This window comes from Rhinoraja longicauda, chromosome 19 (genome assembly GCF_053455715.1).
Source record: "Rhinoraja longicauda isolate Sanriku21f chromosome 19, sRhiLon1.1, whole genome shotgun sequence".
In the NCBI taxonomy this organism is placed as follows: Eukaryota; Metazoa; Chordata; class Chondrichthyes; order Rajiformes; family Arhynchobatidae; genus Rhinoraja; species Rhinoraja longicauda.
In genome coordinates, this window is record NC_135971.1 from 1,441,088 (window position 1) to 1,456,860 (window position 15,773).

General features: G+C 56.8%; 1 protein-coding gene across 1 annotated transcript; it reads left to right on the plus strand.

The window, feature by feature from the left end:
- The first annotated feature begins 289 nt into the window (after positions 1-289).
- On the plus strand, positions 290-12,628 carry LOC144602631 (uncharacterized). The gene is made up of 7 exons (XM_078415765.1): positions 290-491; positions 2,098-2,278; positions 5,116-5,222; positions 5,739-5,888; positions 6,847-6,927; positions 10,154-10,366; positions 12,431-12,628. The coding sequence occupies exons 1-7, from the start codon at positions 327-329 to the stop codon at positions 12,548-12,550; spliced, it is 1,017 nt and encodes a 338-aa protein (XP_078271891.1). The 5' UTR covers positions 290-326; the 3' UTR covers positions 12,551-12,628.
- The last annotated feature ends 3,145 nt before the right edge of the window (positions 12,629-15,773 follow it).

Here is a 15,773-nt window from a genome sequence, read left to right on the forward strand (position 1 = left end):
GCCTGCTCCAGGGCTGGCTGTAACTGGGGCCTGCTCCAGGGCTGGTTGTAACTGGGGCCAGCTCCCTGGCTGTAACTGGGGCCAGCTCCAGGGCTGGCTGTAACTGGGGCCAGCTCCAAGGCTGGTTGTAACTGGGGCCAGCTCCAAGGCTGGCTGTAACTGGGGCCAGCTCCAGGGCTGGCTGTAACTGGGGCCTGCTCCAAGGCTGGCTGTAACTGGGGCCAGCTCCAGGGCTGGCTGCTCCCCACTCTGGGTGCCTGGCTGACGTTGTTTCTCGGCCCCAGCACCCCAGACCTTGCTTGTTTGGCGACGTGTGGGGCGTCAGGATGGCCTCACGATCCAGGGACAAGGTGGCAAAGAAGGCACCACCCAGCCAGTTGAAGGTGAGGCACGCCATTCCACTGACCAGGGACACTCAGGGAATCTACAGCCTGGCGCTCTCTCCCGACGGTCGCCAGCTCATAGTCGGCTTCGGCAACGGAGCCATCCAGGTATTGCCGGCCCCCCGAGACTCGCCTCTGGCCCTTACACTCTAACCCTTACACTCTGACCCTTACACTCTGACCCTTACACTCTGACCCTTACACTCTGACCCTTACACTCTGACCCTTACACTCTAACCCTTACACTCTGACCCTTACACTCTGACCCTTACACTCTGACCCACGCTGCTGGCCCTTACACTCTAACCCTTACACTCTGACCCACGCTGCTGGCCCTTACACTCTGATCCTTACACTCTGACCCTCGCCCCTGGCCCTTACACTCTGACCCACACAGCTGGCCCTTACACTGACCCTCACCCCTAACCCTTACACTCTAACCCTTACACTCTGACCCTCGCCCCTGGCCCTTACACTCTGACCCTGGCCCTTACACTCTGACCCACGCTGCTGGCCCTTGCACCCTGACCCTCACACTTACACCGTGACACCTAGCCCTTCAACTGCCCCTTACACTGACCCTCGCCCCTAACCCTTGCACCCTGACCCTCGCCCATAACCCTTACACTATAACCCTCGCCTCTAACCCTTACAAACTGACCCTCGCACCCTGCACTCTGACCCTCGCACCCTGCATTCTGACCCTCGCTGCTGGGCCTTGCACTCTGACACACCCTTAACCCTCACACTCTGACCCTCGCCCCTAACCCTTACACTCTGACCCTCGCCCCTAACCCTTACACTCTGACCCTCGCCCCTAACCTTTAAACTCTGACCCTCGCCCCTAACTCTTGCACTGACCCTTGCCCTAACCCTCATCATCTATCTCCTGACTTGCTCCCTCCTGTACTTAACTCCCTCTACTGCACCAGCGACTCCATCCCTCCCACTGCCCCCTCCATCCTCCCTCCCCACTGCCCCCTCCATCCTCCCTCCCCACTGCCCCCTCCATCCTCCCTCCCCACTGACCCCTCCATCCTCCCTCCCCACTGCCCCCTCTATCCTCCCTCCCCACTGCCCCCTCTATCCTCCCTCCCCACTGCCCCCTCCATCCCTCCCACTGCCCCCTCCATCCCTCCCTCCCCACTGACCCCTCCATCCTCCCTCCCCACTGCCCCCTCCATCCTCCCTCCCCACTGACCCCTCCATCCTCCCTCCCCACTGCCCCCTCCATCCTCCCTCCCCACTGACCCCTCCATCCTCCCTCCCCACTGCCACCTCCATCCTCCCTCCCACTGCCCCCTCTGTTTGTACCCCCTTGTCTCCTCACTGCCCCATCTCCCCCCCCACCCCTCCCCACTGCCCCCCCCTTCTCCCCACTGCCCCCTCTGTTTGTTGCCCCTTGTCTCCCCACTGCCCCCTCTGTTTGTACCCCCTTCTCCCCACTGCCCCCCTTCTCCCCATTGCCCCCCTCTGTTTGTACCCCCTTCTCCCCATTGCCCCCTCTGTTTGTACCCCCTTCTCCCATTGCCCCCTCTGTTTGTACCCCCTTCTCCCCATTGCCCCCTCTGTTTGTACCCCACTGCCCCCTCTGTTTGTACCCCCTTCTCCCCATTGCCCCCTCTGTTTGTACCCCCTTCTCCCCATTGCCCCCTCTGTTTGTACCCCCTTCTCCCCATTGCCCCCTCTGTTTGTACCCCCTTGTCTCCCCCAGGCGATCGACCCAGTGTCTGGGAAGCCGGTGCGGGACCTGTTCAGTGGTGGGGTCTCACGCCAGGCCACCACAGGGCTGTGCTTCCACCCGACGGACAACACGCACCTGATCACGGTGGCAGCCGATGGCACCGTCAGTATCTACAACACACAGACGGCCACCTGCGTCGCCACCTTCACAGGTGGGGTCAGTGGCCACGACCTCCCGGGGATTGAGGCCCCGTCATGTGGGAACGTCTGGGGCAGAGAGGGAGGTTAACTGGGGGGGAGGGCGGGGAAGGGCGACCATTCTGTCCCTCTGACCTCTGCTCCCCCCTGACCTCTGCTCCCCCCTGCCCTCTGCTCCCCCCCGACCTCTGCTCCCCCTGACCTCTGCTCCCCCCCTTGCCCTCTGCTCTCCCCCTGACCTCTGCTCTCCCTGACCTCTGCGCCCCCCCTGACCTCTGCTCCCCCCCGCCCTCGGTTCCCCCCCTGACTCTGCTCCCCCCTGTCCTCTGCTCTCTGCCCTCTGCTCTCCCCCGACCTCTGCTCTCCCCTGACCTCTGCTCTCCCCTGCCTCTGACCCCCCCTGAACTCTGCTCCCTCCTGACCTCTGCTCCCCCTGCCCTCTGCTCTCCCAGACCTCTGCTCTCCCCGACCTCTGCCCTCTGCTCTCCCCTGCCCTCTGCTCCCCCTGCCCTCTGCTCCCCTGCCCTCTCCCCTTACCTCTGCTCCCCCCTGCCCTCTGCCCCCCCTGACCTCTGCTCTCTGCCCTCTGCTCTCCCCTGCCCTCTGCTCCCCCCCTGCCCTCTGCTCCCCCCTGACCTCTGCTCTCTGCCCTCTGCTCTCCCCTGCCGTCTGCTCCCCCCGTGCCCTCTGCTCCCCCCTGCTCTCTCCCCCTGCCCTCTGCTCTCTCCCCCTGCCCTCTGCTCTCTCCCCCTGCCCTCTGCTCTCTCCCCTGCCCTCTGCTCTCCTCTGCCCTCTGCTCTCCCCTGCCCTCTGCTCTCTGCCCTCTGCTCTCTGCTCCTTCCCCTGCCCTCTGCTCTCCCCCTGCGCTCTGCTCTCTGCCCTCTGCTCTCTGCCCTCTGCTCCCCCCCTGCCCTCTGCTCTCCCCCCTGACCTCTGCTCCCCCCCCGCCCTCGGCTCCCCCCTGACCTCTGCTCCCCCTGTCCTCTGCTCTCTGCCCTCTGCTCTCCCCCGACATCTGCTCTCCCCTGACCTCTGCTCTCCCCTGCCCTCTGACCCCCGCTGACCTCTGCTCCCTCCTGACCTCTGCTCCCCCTGCCCTCTGCTCTCCCCGACCTCTGCTCTCCCCTGACCTCTGCCCTCTGCTCTCCCCTGCCCTCTGCTCCCCCTGCCCTCTGCTCCCCTGCCCTCTCCCCTGACCTCTGCTCTCTCCCCTCTGACCTCTGCTCCACCCCTGCCCTCCGCTCCCCCCCTGACTGCTCTCTGCCCTCTGCTCTCACCTGCCCTCTGCTCCCCCCTGACCTCTGCTCTCTGCCCTCTGCTCTCCCCTGCCCTCTGCTCCCCCCCTGCCCTCTGCTCTCTCCCCTGCCCTCTGCTCTCTGCCCTCTGCTCTCTCCCCTGCCCTCTGCTCTCTCCCCTGGCCTCTGCTCTCTCCCCCTGCCCTCTGCTCCCCCCCTGCCCTCTGCTCTCTGCCCTCTGCTCTCTCACCCGTGCCCTCTGCTCTCCCCCTGCCCTGTACTCTCTCCCCCTGCCCTCTCCCCCGTGCCCTCTGCTCTCCCCCCGTGCCCTCTGCTCCCCCTCTGACCACTGCTCTCTGCCCTCTGCTCTCCCCCTGCCCTCTGCTCTCTGCCCTCTGCTCTCCCCCTGCCCTCTGCTCTCTGCCCTCTGCTCTCCCCCTGCCCTCTGCTCTCTGCCCTCTGCTCTCTCCCCCTGCCCTCTGCTCTCTGCCCTCTGCTCTCTCCCCCTGCCCTCTGCTCTCTGCCCTCTGCTCTCTCCCCTGCCCTCTGCTCTCCCCCGTGCCCTCTGCTCTCCCCCTGCCCTCTGCTCTCTGCCCTCTGCTCTCTCCCCTGCCCTCTGCTCTCCCCCTGCCCTCTGCTCTCTGCCCTCTGCTCTCCCCCTGCCCTCTGCTCTCTGCCCTCTGCTCTCCCCCTGCCCTCTGCTCTCCCCCGTGCCCTCTGCTCCCCCCCTGACCACTGCTCTCCCCCCCTGCCCTCTGCTCTCTCCCCTGCCATCCCCCTCTTCCCCCAGAGGAGGAGAACCAGCTGTATGCGGTCGACATCTCGTGCCCTCTGCTCCCCCCGTGCCCTCTCCCCCCGTGCCCTCTCCCCCCCGTGCCCTCTGCTCCCCCCGTGCCCTCTCCCCCCGTGCCCTCTGCTCCCCCCGTGCCCTCTCCCCCCGTGCCCTCTCCCCCCGTGCCCTCTGCTCCCCCCGTGCCCTCTCCCCCCGTGCCCTCTCCCCCCGTGCCCTCTCCCCCCGTGCCCTCTGCTCCCCCCGTGCCCTCTCCCCCCGTGCCCTCTGCTCCCCCCGTGCCCTCTCCCCCCATGCCCTCTACTCTCCCCCCGTGCCCTCTGCTCCCCCCGTGCCCTCTCCCCCCGTGCCCTCTGCTCTCCCTCCCTGACCACTGCTCTCCCCCGTGCCCTCTGCTCTCCCCCCGTGCCCTCTGCTCTCCCCCCGTGCCATCCCCCTCTTCCCCCAGAGGAGGAGAACCAGCTGTATGCGGTCGACATCTCGTGCCCTCTGCTCCCCCCGTGCCCTCTCCCCCCGTGCCCTCTCCCCCCGTGCCCTCTGCTCTCCCCCCGTGCCCTCTGCTCTCCCCCCGTGCCATCCCCCTCTTCCCCCAGAGGAGGAGAACCAGCTGTATGCGGTCGACATCTCGTGCCCTCTGCTCCCCCCGTGCCCTCTCCCCCCGTGCCCTCTCCCCCCATGCCCTCTACTCTCCCCCCCTGCCCTCTGCTCTCTCCCCTGCCCTCTGCTCTCCCCCCGTGCCCTCTGCTCCCCCCGTGCCCTCTGCTCCCTGCCCTCTGCTCCCCCCGTGCCCTCTGCTCTCTCCCCTGCCATCCCCCTCTTCCCCCAGAGGAGGAGAACCAGCTGTATGCGGTCGACATCTCAGCTGATGGCTCTACATTTGCAACCGCCGGCCGGAACCGCGGCATCAAGATCTACGATGCCCGCAACAACCAGGTGAGGGGTCAGAGTTCAGCGGGGGAACGGTTTCAGGCTACGGGGCCAGTTTTGGGGATCAGAGTTCAGACCAGGGTAAGAGTTCAGTGTGCGGTTCAGTTCTAGAGTTCATACGGCAGACTGGGATCAGAGTTCAGCATGGAGGTCATGATCAGTTCATGTTTTAGAATTCAAGGTGGGGGGTTAGAGTTCAGTGTGGGGTCAGTTTTAGAGTCACGCTGCGGTCTGAGATCAGAGTTCAGTGTGGGGTCAGTCTTAGAGTCATGCTGCAGACTGAGGTCAGAGTTCAGTGTGGGGTCAGTTTAAGAATCATGGTGCAGTCTGGGGTCAGAGTTCAGAGTGGGGTCAGCTTTGGGGTTCATGGTGCAGACTGCGGTCAGAGTTCAGTGTGGGGTCAGTTTTAGAATCATGGTGCAGTCTGGGGTCAGAGTTAAGTGTGTGGTCACTTTGGGGTTCATAGTGCAGACTGGGGTTAGAGTTCAGCGTGGGGTCAGGGTTTGACCTCTGCCCCTGCAGTTGGTCAACGTGCTGGAGCCAGCGGACTACGTGACGAGTGGGAAGGAGCTGCGTCCCATTGATGGCCATACTCGCCGAATCTACGCCCTGCGATTCCACCCTCAGGAGAGACACATCTTTGTGTCTGGTGGCTGGGACGACTCCATCAAGGTGAGGGGTCGCGACCCCGGCCATGCTCCTCTGACCCCAGTCTGACCATTCCTGCACTGACCCCAGACCGACCCTGCACCGACCTGGACTGACCCAGGACTGACCCCGTACTGAACCCTACTGACCCCATACTGACCCTGGACTGACCCCCACTGACCCTGGACTGACCCGCATTGACTCCCACACTGACCCTGGACGGACCCCGCACCGACCCTGGACTGACCCCCACTGACCCAGGACTGACCCTGTACTGACCCCTACTGACCCAGGACTGACCCCCACTGACCCCATACTGACCCTGGACTGATCCCATACTGACCCTGGACTGACCCCCACTGACCCTGGACTGACCCCATACTGACTCCCACTTACCCTGGACTGATCCCCACTGACCACATACTGACCCTGGACTGACCCCCACGCTGACCCTGGATTGACCCCCACTGACCCTGGACTGACCCCATACTGACTCCCACTTACCCTGGACTGACCCCCACTGACCACATACTGACCCTGGACTGACCCCATACTGACCCTGTATTGACACCCACTGACCCTGGACTGATCCCATACTGACCCTGGACTGACCCCCACTGACCCCATACTGACCCTGGACTGACCCCATACTGACTACCACTTACCCTGGACTGACCCCCACTGACCACATACTGACCCTGGACTGACCCCCACTGACCCCATACTGACCCTGGATTGACCCCCACTGACCCTGGACTGACCCCATACTGACCCTGGACTGACCCCATACTGACTCCCACTTACCCTGGACTGACCACATACTGACCCTGGACTGACCCCCATACTGACCCTGGATTGACCCCCACTGACCCTGGACTGACCCCATACTGACCCTGTATTGACCCCCACTGACCCTGGACTGACCCCACACTGACCCTGGATTGACCCCCACTGATCCTGGACTGACCCCGTCTCTCGCCAGATCTGGGACAAGCGAATGGCGAGCGAGGCTCGAAAGGTCATCAACGGCCCCCACATCTGTGGCCCCGGCATCGACATCAAGGTAACCCCCGGCAACGGGGCAGTGGGGGGGGTCGGTCACCAAAGATACTAGAGGAGCAAGATGGACCACTCTGTACTGAAGTGTCGTCCGCAAAGGAGCCTTTTTAGAAAGCAAACCGTTGTTTTAGTAATACCGTGAAAATGCAGACTATATCTCATCTATCATTCACACATTGTGTTATTATTCTTTGTAAATGTTTCTGCAAGTTACTGTCTACTAAAATGGCGCCATGACCAGTCCAGGGTCGAGTGGTCTATCTTGATCCTTTAGTATCTTTGGTTGTCAGCACTGTGTCCCGTGTTCTCACCGCTGTTCCGTGTTGTCAGCGCTGTGTTCCGTGTTGTCAGCGCTGTTCCGTGTTGTCGGCGCTGTCCCATGTTCTCACCGCTGTTCCGTGTTGTCAGCACTGTGTTCCGTGTTGTTCCCACTGTTCCGTGTTGTTCCCACTGTTCCGTGTTGTCACCCCCTCTGTCCTGTGTTATCACCACTGTTCCGTGTTGTTCCCACTGTTCCGTGTTGTTCCCACTGTTCCGTGTTGTTCCCACTGTTCCGTGTTGTTCCCACTGTTCCGTGTTGTTCCCACTGTTCCGTGTTGTTCCCACTGTTCCGTGTTGTTCCCACTGTTCCGTGTTGTCACCCCCTCTGTCCTGTGTTATCACCACTGTTCCGTGTTGTTCCCACTGTTCCGTGTTGTTCCCACTGTTCCGTGTTGTTCCCACTGTTCCGTGTTGTCACCCCCTCTGTCCCATGTTGTCAAGTCAAGTCAAGTCAAGTCAAGTTTATTTGTCACGTACACATACACGATGTGCAGTGAAATGAAAGTGGCAATGCCTGCGGGTTGTGCACAAAAACGAATTACAGTTACAGCATATAAATAAAGTTAATAAGTTACTATTAGTGTCAACAAAAATTTAGTCTGGGGTTATAAAAGTTGAGAGTCCTGATGGCCTGTGGGAAGAAGCTCCGTCTCATCCTCTCCGTTTTCACAGCGTGACAGCGGAGGCGTTTGCCTGACCGTAGCATCTGGAACAGTCCGTTACTGGGGTGGCAGGGGTCCCTCATGATCTTGCTTGCTCTGGATCTGCACCTCCTGATGTATAGGTCCTGCAGGGGGGCGAGTGTAGTTCCCATGGTGTGTTCTGCCGAACGCACTACTCTCTGCAGGGCCATCCTGTCCTGGGCAGTTCTGTTCCCAAACCAGACTGTAATGTTGCCGGACAGAATGCTCTCTACAGCTCCAGAGTAGAAGCAATGAAGGATCCTCAGAGACACTCTGAATTTCCTCAGCTGTCTAAGGTGGTAAAGGCGCTGCTTTGCCTTACCCACCAGTGCAGCAATGTGCGTTGCCCACGTCAGATCCTCTGTGATGCGGACTCCCAAGTATTTAAAACTGCTCACCCTATCCACAATAGACCCATTTATCTCCAGTGGCGTGTACGTCCTTGGATGTTTAGCCCTTCTAAAGTCCACAATCAGCTCCTTCGTTTTAGTGACATTCAAGAGGAGGCTATTGTCCTGACACCAGAGTGCCAGATCAGCCACCTCCTCCCGGTAGGCCTTCTCATCGTTGTTGGAGATCCGGCCCACCACCACAGTGTCATCAGCAAACTTGATGATGGAGTTTGAGCTGAACCTGGCCCCACAGTCATGTGTGTACAGGGAGTACAGTAGGGGGCTAAGGACGCAGCCCTGGGGGGATCCTATGTTCAGGGTGAGGGAGCTAGATGTGTCTTCCCCCATCCTGACCAACGCTGTCCCGTGTTGTTCCCACTGTTCCATGTTATCACCACTGTCCCGTGTTATCACCACTGTCCCGTGTTGTTCCCACTGTCCCGTGTTGTTCCCACTGTCCCGTGTTGTTCCCACTGTCCCGTGTTATCACCACTGTCCCGTGTTGTTCCCACTGTCCCGTGTTGTTCCTACTGTCCCGTGTTGTTCCCACTGTCCCGTGTTATCACCACTGTTCCATGTTGTCACCACTGTTCCATGTTGTCACCACTGTCCCATGTTGTTCCCACTGTCCCATGTCGTTCCCACTGTCCCGTGTTGTTCCCACTGTCCCGTGTTCTCACCACTGTCCCGTGTTCTCACCACTGTCCCGTGTTGTTCCCACTGTCCCGTGTTGTTCCCACTGTCCCGTGTTCTCACCACTGTCCCGTGTTGTTGATGGGCTGGGTCTGTAGGGAGGTCTGTCTACCCCGCTCTGTCCCGTGTTGTTCCCACTGTCCCGTGTTCTCACCACTGTCCCGTGTTGTTGATGGGCTGGGTCTGTAGGGAGCTCTGTCTACCCCGCGCTGTCCCGTGTTCTCACCACTGTCCCGTGTTCTCACCTCTATCCCATGTTGTTCCCACTGTCCCGTGTTGTTCCCACTGTCCCGTGTTGTTCCCACTGTCCCGTGTTCTCACCACTGTCCCGTGTTGTTCCCACTGTCCCGTGTTCTCACCACTGTCCCGTGTTGTTGATGGGCTGGGTCTGTAGGGAGGTCTGTCTACCCCGCTCTGTCCCGTGTTGTTCCCACTGTCCCGTGTTCTCACCACTGTCCCGTGTTGTTGATGGGCTGGGTCTGTAGGGAGGTCTGTCTACCCCGCTCTGTCCCGTGTTGTTCCCACTGTCCCGTGTTGTTCCCACTGTCCCGTGTTGTTGATGGGCTGGGTCTGTAGGGAGCTCTGTCTACCCCGCGCTGTCCCGTGTTCTCACCACTGTCCCGTGTTCTCACCTCTATCCCATGTTGTTCCCACTGTCCCGTGTTGTTCCCACTGTCCCGTGTTGTTCCCACTGTCCCGTGTTCTCACCACTGTCCCGTGTTGTTCCCACTGTACCGTGTTCTCACCACTGTCCCGTGTTGTTGATGGGCTGGGTCTGTAGGGAGGTCTGTCTACCCCGCTCTGTCCCGTGTTGTTCCCACTGTCCCGTGTTCTCACCACTGTCCCGTGTTGTTGATGGGCTGGGTCTGTAGGGAGGTCTGTCTACCCCGCTCTATCCCATGTTGTTCCCACTGTCCCGTGTTGTTCCCACTGTCCCGTGTTGTTGATGGGCTGGGTCTGTAGGGAGCTCTGTCTACCCCGCGCTGTCCCGTGTTCTCACCACTGTCCCGTGTTCTCACCTCTATCCCATGTTGTTCCCACTGTCCCGTGTTGTTCCCACTGTCCCGTGTTGTTGATGGGCTGGGTCTGTAGGGAGCTCTGTCTACCCCGCGCTGTAAACTTTCTGCTTTCCTTTGATCAGAACAACAAGATCCTAACGGGCTCGTGGGTCGCTCGGAATGCTCTGCAGATCTGGGACTTCCGGAAAACAACGCCAGAGAAGAATATCGTGTTCCCCTCAGACCTTGATCACGGAGAGTTCATCTACGCTGCTCGATACTGCACTGGCGACACAGTGCTTGCTGGTGGCAGTGGGACAAACAGTGCACAGGCCGTCAACACCAAGACCGATCTGGTGAGAGCTGAGAGCAGCTGTGGCAGTGCTGGTGTGGGTCAGTCTCTCTGGCCTGGGTCAGTCACTGGCCAGAGTGTCACTGGCCTGGGTTGATCTTCACTGGCCCGGGTCAGTCACCTGGTAACCTGGTTAGGTACTGGGTCACTGGTTCCCCAGTTAGGTACTGGGTCACCTGGTAATCCAGATTGGTACTGGATCAATAGACAATAGACAATAGGTGCAGGAGGAGGCCATTCAGCCCTTCGAGCCTGTACGCACCGCCATTCAATGCGATCATGGCTGATCACTCTCAATCAGTACCCCGTTCCTGCCTTCTCCCCATACCCCTTCACTCCGCTATCCTTAAGAGCTCTATCCAGCTCTCTCTTGAAAGCATCCAACGAACTGGCCTCCACTGCCTTCTGAGGCAGAGAATTCCACACCTTCACCACTCTCTGACTGAAAAAGTTCTTCCTCATCTCCGTTCTAAATGGCCTACCCCTTATTCTTAAACTGTGGCCCCCTTGTTCTGGACTCCCCCAACATTGGGAACATGTTTCCTGCCTCTAATGTGTCCAATCCCCTAATTATCTTATATGTTTCAATAAGATCCCCCCTCATCCTTCCAAATTCCAGTGTATACAAGCCCAGTCGCTCCAGCCTTTCAACATACGACAGTCCCGCCATTCCGGGAATTAACCTAGTGAACCGACGCTGCATGTTTGGGTACATGTCACCCAGTTGAGTGACCTTGGCAGGGATTGCATTGTTGGTGTGAGTTAGAACACAGAACAGTCACAGCACAGGAACAGGCCCTTTGGCCCAGAATGATTTTGCTGAACATGATGCCAAGACCATCTTTCATCTACCTGCACATGATCCATATCCCTCCATCTTCTGCATATTTATGTGCCTATCCAAACGTTGCCCAAACGCCACTATCGTATCTGCTTGACCCATAACCCCCCGCCGTGTATCCCACGCATTCACCCCCCTTTCCAAAACACTTGGCCCACACATCTCCTTTAAACTTTGCCCACTCACCTTAAAGCTGTGCCTTCTGGTATTTGATTTCTTCATCCTGGGAAAACGGTTCTAATGGTCTTCTCTACCTATGCCTCTCATTTCCTATACTTCTCTCAGGTCCCTCTGAGAGCACAGGAGAGGTTACTGAAATCTCCAGAATAAGAAATAGGACAGAAAGTTGAGGCAGTGGAGCGACAAGATTTCGCTCAACACCTTCGCTCAGTCTGCCTTAACCAACCTGATCTCCCGGTGGCTCAGCACTTCAACTCCCACTCCCACTCCCAGTCTGACCTTTCTGTTTTGGGCCTCCTCCATTGTCATAGTGAGGCCCACCGCAAATTGGAAGAACATCATCTCATATTTCACTTGGGTAGTTAGCACCCCAGCGGTATGAACATTGACTTCTCTAACTTTAGATAGTTCCTCTGTCCCTCTCTTCCCCTCCCCCTTCCCAGTTCTCCCACTGTCTCCCTGTCTCCTACTACATCCTTCCTTTGTCCCGCCCCCTCCCCTGACATCAGTCTGAAGAAGGGTCTCGACCCGAAACGTCACCCATTCCATCTCTCCACAGATGCTGCCTGACCCGCTGAGTTACTCCAGCACTCTGTGAAACGTCACCCATTCCTTCTCTCCAAGATCCTTATGCATCAATGCTGTTGAGGACTATTTGACCTCCATAAGTGCAACACCTCATAGTTGCATTTGGATTCAACTCCAGTTGCCATTTCTCTGCCCATTTCCGTAGCCGATCTATGTCCCAGTTTATACCTTTACAGCCTTCCTCGGAGTCCACAACCCTGGCAATCTTGGTGTCATCTGTAAATGTGCTAACGAACAATAGACAATAGACAATAGACAATAGGTGCAGGAATAGGCCATTCAGCCCTTCGAGCCAGCACCGCCCTGCGTATACGTGCGAGTTATTTATATCCACACATATATTATATTATAATATCATTCATTATGTTCAGCGGCTGCACCTTAGGGTGGACAGAGCTGGCTGCAGGTTTGGCTCCAATCTCTGCCGCTGCTAATGTGTTTGTTCCCCTCTTGTGTCAGGTCCTGGGGGAGATTAAACTGCATCAGCACCCAGCACATGTGGTGGCGAGCACAATGGAGGGCCAAGTAGTGGCAGTGGGCGGTGGCCGCGGGAATCTTCATATCGGCTACCTGGAATAGAGAAGTCGGCGAGAGGGAGAGAAGTCGGCGAGAGGGAGAGCGAGAGCGAGGTGGGGGGGAGGCACTGGGAGAGACAGCAGCAGAGTGGGTGCTGGGCCACTGGCTGCTTGAGTCAATCATATTCTCATTACATGCTTGCTTAAACAATGTGTCTGACTGCTGGGTTCTTGTGTGCGTGGTGTCACGGTGCAGGCCTTACCTGGGCGTTCAGCTCTGCACCAGGCAGTGATGGTGCAGGTGAATGCTTCACTTACCCTGGCCTGACTCCCTTCACTGGCACCTGTCCCTCACCTCCCCCTCCACAGCGCCCACCCCCTGGAATGGCACCAAAGACATGAGCCCCTCCCTCAGCGGTCTGACCATGGCTACACCTGTCTGACCATGGCTACACCTGTCTGACCATGGTTACACCTGTCTGACCGTGGCTACACCTGCGTGACCATGACTACACCTGTCTGACCGTGACTACACCTGTCTGACCATGACTACACCTGTCTGACCGTGGGTACACCTGTCTGACCGTGGGTACACCTGTCTGACCGTGGCTACACCTGTCTGACTGTGGGTACACCTGTCTGACCATGGCTACACCTGCGTGACCGTGGCTACACCTGTCTGACCATAGCTACACCTGTCTGACCATGACTACACCTGCGTGACCATGGCTACACCTGTCTGACCATGGCTACACCTGCGTGACCGTGACTACACCTGTCTGACCATGGTGACACCTGTCTGACCCTGGCTACACCTGTCTGACCCTGGCTACACCTGTCTGACCATGGTTACACCTGTCTGACCATGGTTACACCTGTCTGACCATGGCTACACCTGTCTGACCATGGTTACACCTGTCTGACCATGGTTACACCTGTCTGACCATGGTTACACCTGTCTGACTATGGCTTCACCTGCCCGACCATGGCTACACCTGTCTGACTATGGTTACACCTGCGTGATCATGGCTACACCTGTCTGACTATGGTTACACCTGTCTGACCATGACTACACCTGTCTGACCATGACTACACCTGTCTGACCATGGCTACACCTGTCTGACCATGACTACACCTGTCTGACCATGACTACACCTGTCTGACCGTGGCTACACCTGTCTGACCATGGCTACACCTGTCTGACCATGACTACACCTGTCTGACCATGACTACACCTGTCTGACCATGACTACACCTGTCTGACCATGGCTACACCTGTCTGACCATGACTACACCTGTCTGACCAGACACACAAGACAGCAGTTCGAGCCTGGACAAGGTTCAACCCATGCTGGGTAGCAGGACAAGAGAGCTAGAGAAATAAATAGGCAACAAACACAAGGCAAATGGCAACATAAAGGTGTAATCTCTCCAGAGATGCTGCCTGTCCCGCTGAGTTACCCCAGCATTTTGTGTCTACCTTCGGTGTAATTAACTCAGTCTGCAAGGTCACATCTTTTTCTACAAGTAAGACATTCTGTTTGTGCAGGTAAATTTTAACCTTGACTGGGCAGCTTTAATGATAAGTGGTTTAAAACATACATACCTGATAAAGCTTACATCAAGGAAACAACCTCCAGGAAGCACCATTGTGATACCACTGAAATCGCGGAAACATGAGGCCGGGCTGGCCAATTAATGTTCTGGGGGACAGGAGGGATGTAAACGAGAAAGAGGGAGTCACACTGCTGACCATCATGGCAGTGGGTAGATAGGATATCCTGGATGGATCATCTTACAAGGCCAAAGACATACAGGTTTGTAGATTAATTGGCTTGGTATAATTATAAATAGTCGCCAGTGTGTGTAGGATAGTGTAATTGTGTGAGGATCGCCAGTCGGCATGGACTCAATGGGCCGAAGGGCCTACTTTTGCACTGTATCTCTTAATTAAACTAAAAAAAAGAGGGCAATACAATTTTCAAAGGAACTTGTTCATCATTCAGGAAGCCTGATGCTAATCTAGGAGAAGCATAATCTATGATGGCTCCCAACCGTCAATGGGAATTAGAGGAACAGCCGTGGAAGCAAAGTGTAGCACGGTGTAAAAACAATTGGGTTACAGCAATGATTGAACGTTGCCAATATTGACTGGGATTGCCTTGGTGCCATGAGCTTAGATGGGCAATATTTGTTAGGTGCATCCAAGAGAGTATTTTGCAGTAGTCCCACCAGAGAAAGGGCTGTACTTGACTTTATCTTAGGAAATTAAACTGGGCAGGTGGCAGAAGTGTGGGTGGGGGATCTGTGACCATAATACTGGCAGTTTCAGTGGTTATGGAAAGGGATAAGTCTGTCCTGAAGTTAAAGTCCTATGTTGGGGGAAGACTGATATCAACAGGGCAAGAGGACCTGGTGAATGTATATTGGGAGCAGATGACGACAGACGAAACGTCTGATAAGTGGGGGACTTTTAAAAGAGAGTTCAGTGCCAGCATGTTCTAGTAATGGCAAGATTATGGAATCTTTGATGACAAAAGATAATGGAAGGTTTGCTCAGAAGTAAATGAAGCATGTGACAGATATAGACAATTACAATCAGTGCTAAATAGTACAGAGGGAGGACAATATTTAAGAAAGAAATTAGGACAAAACGAGGCTATAACATATTCTTGGTATGTACGATTACAGGGAATCCTTTTATTCTTTAAACATATGAGGACCAAGGGGTTAGGCAGGGAAGAGTAGGTCCCTCAGGAACCAGATGGGTAATGTGTGTGGAACCAGAGGATGTAGGCAAGGTCCTAAATTAATACATCTCATGAGTATTCACCGAGGAGAACGAGCTGGAGGACAGGGAGGAACAGTGATTGTCTGGGGCAGCTCAGTATGGAGCAGGCTGAAGTGGTAGATTTGATAGAACGCCCAAGTGTAGATTAGTGTCCAGATCAGACGAGATCTATCCCAGGATGTTAAGGGAGGCAAAGATGGAGATTGCGGGGGCTCTGACACAGATTTTTGCATCTTCACTGCCCACAACGCTGAAAGATAACTGATGTCTCTCCTATATTTAACATGAGCAGGCCAATGATCCTTATGTCAGTGGTAGGGAAATTATTTGAGAACATTTTAAGAGACAGGATTATGTTAATTTGGAAAGGCAGGGGCTAGTTATTGATAACATGGTTCTGTGCAGGAGAAATCCTGTCTCACTAATTTGAGTTTTTTGACAAGACATTCGATGGAAGGTTGGGCAGAGGGTTGGCAGATGGAATTTAATTCTGACA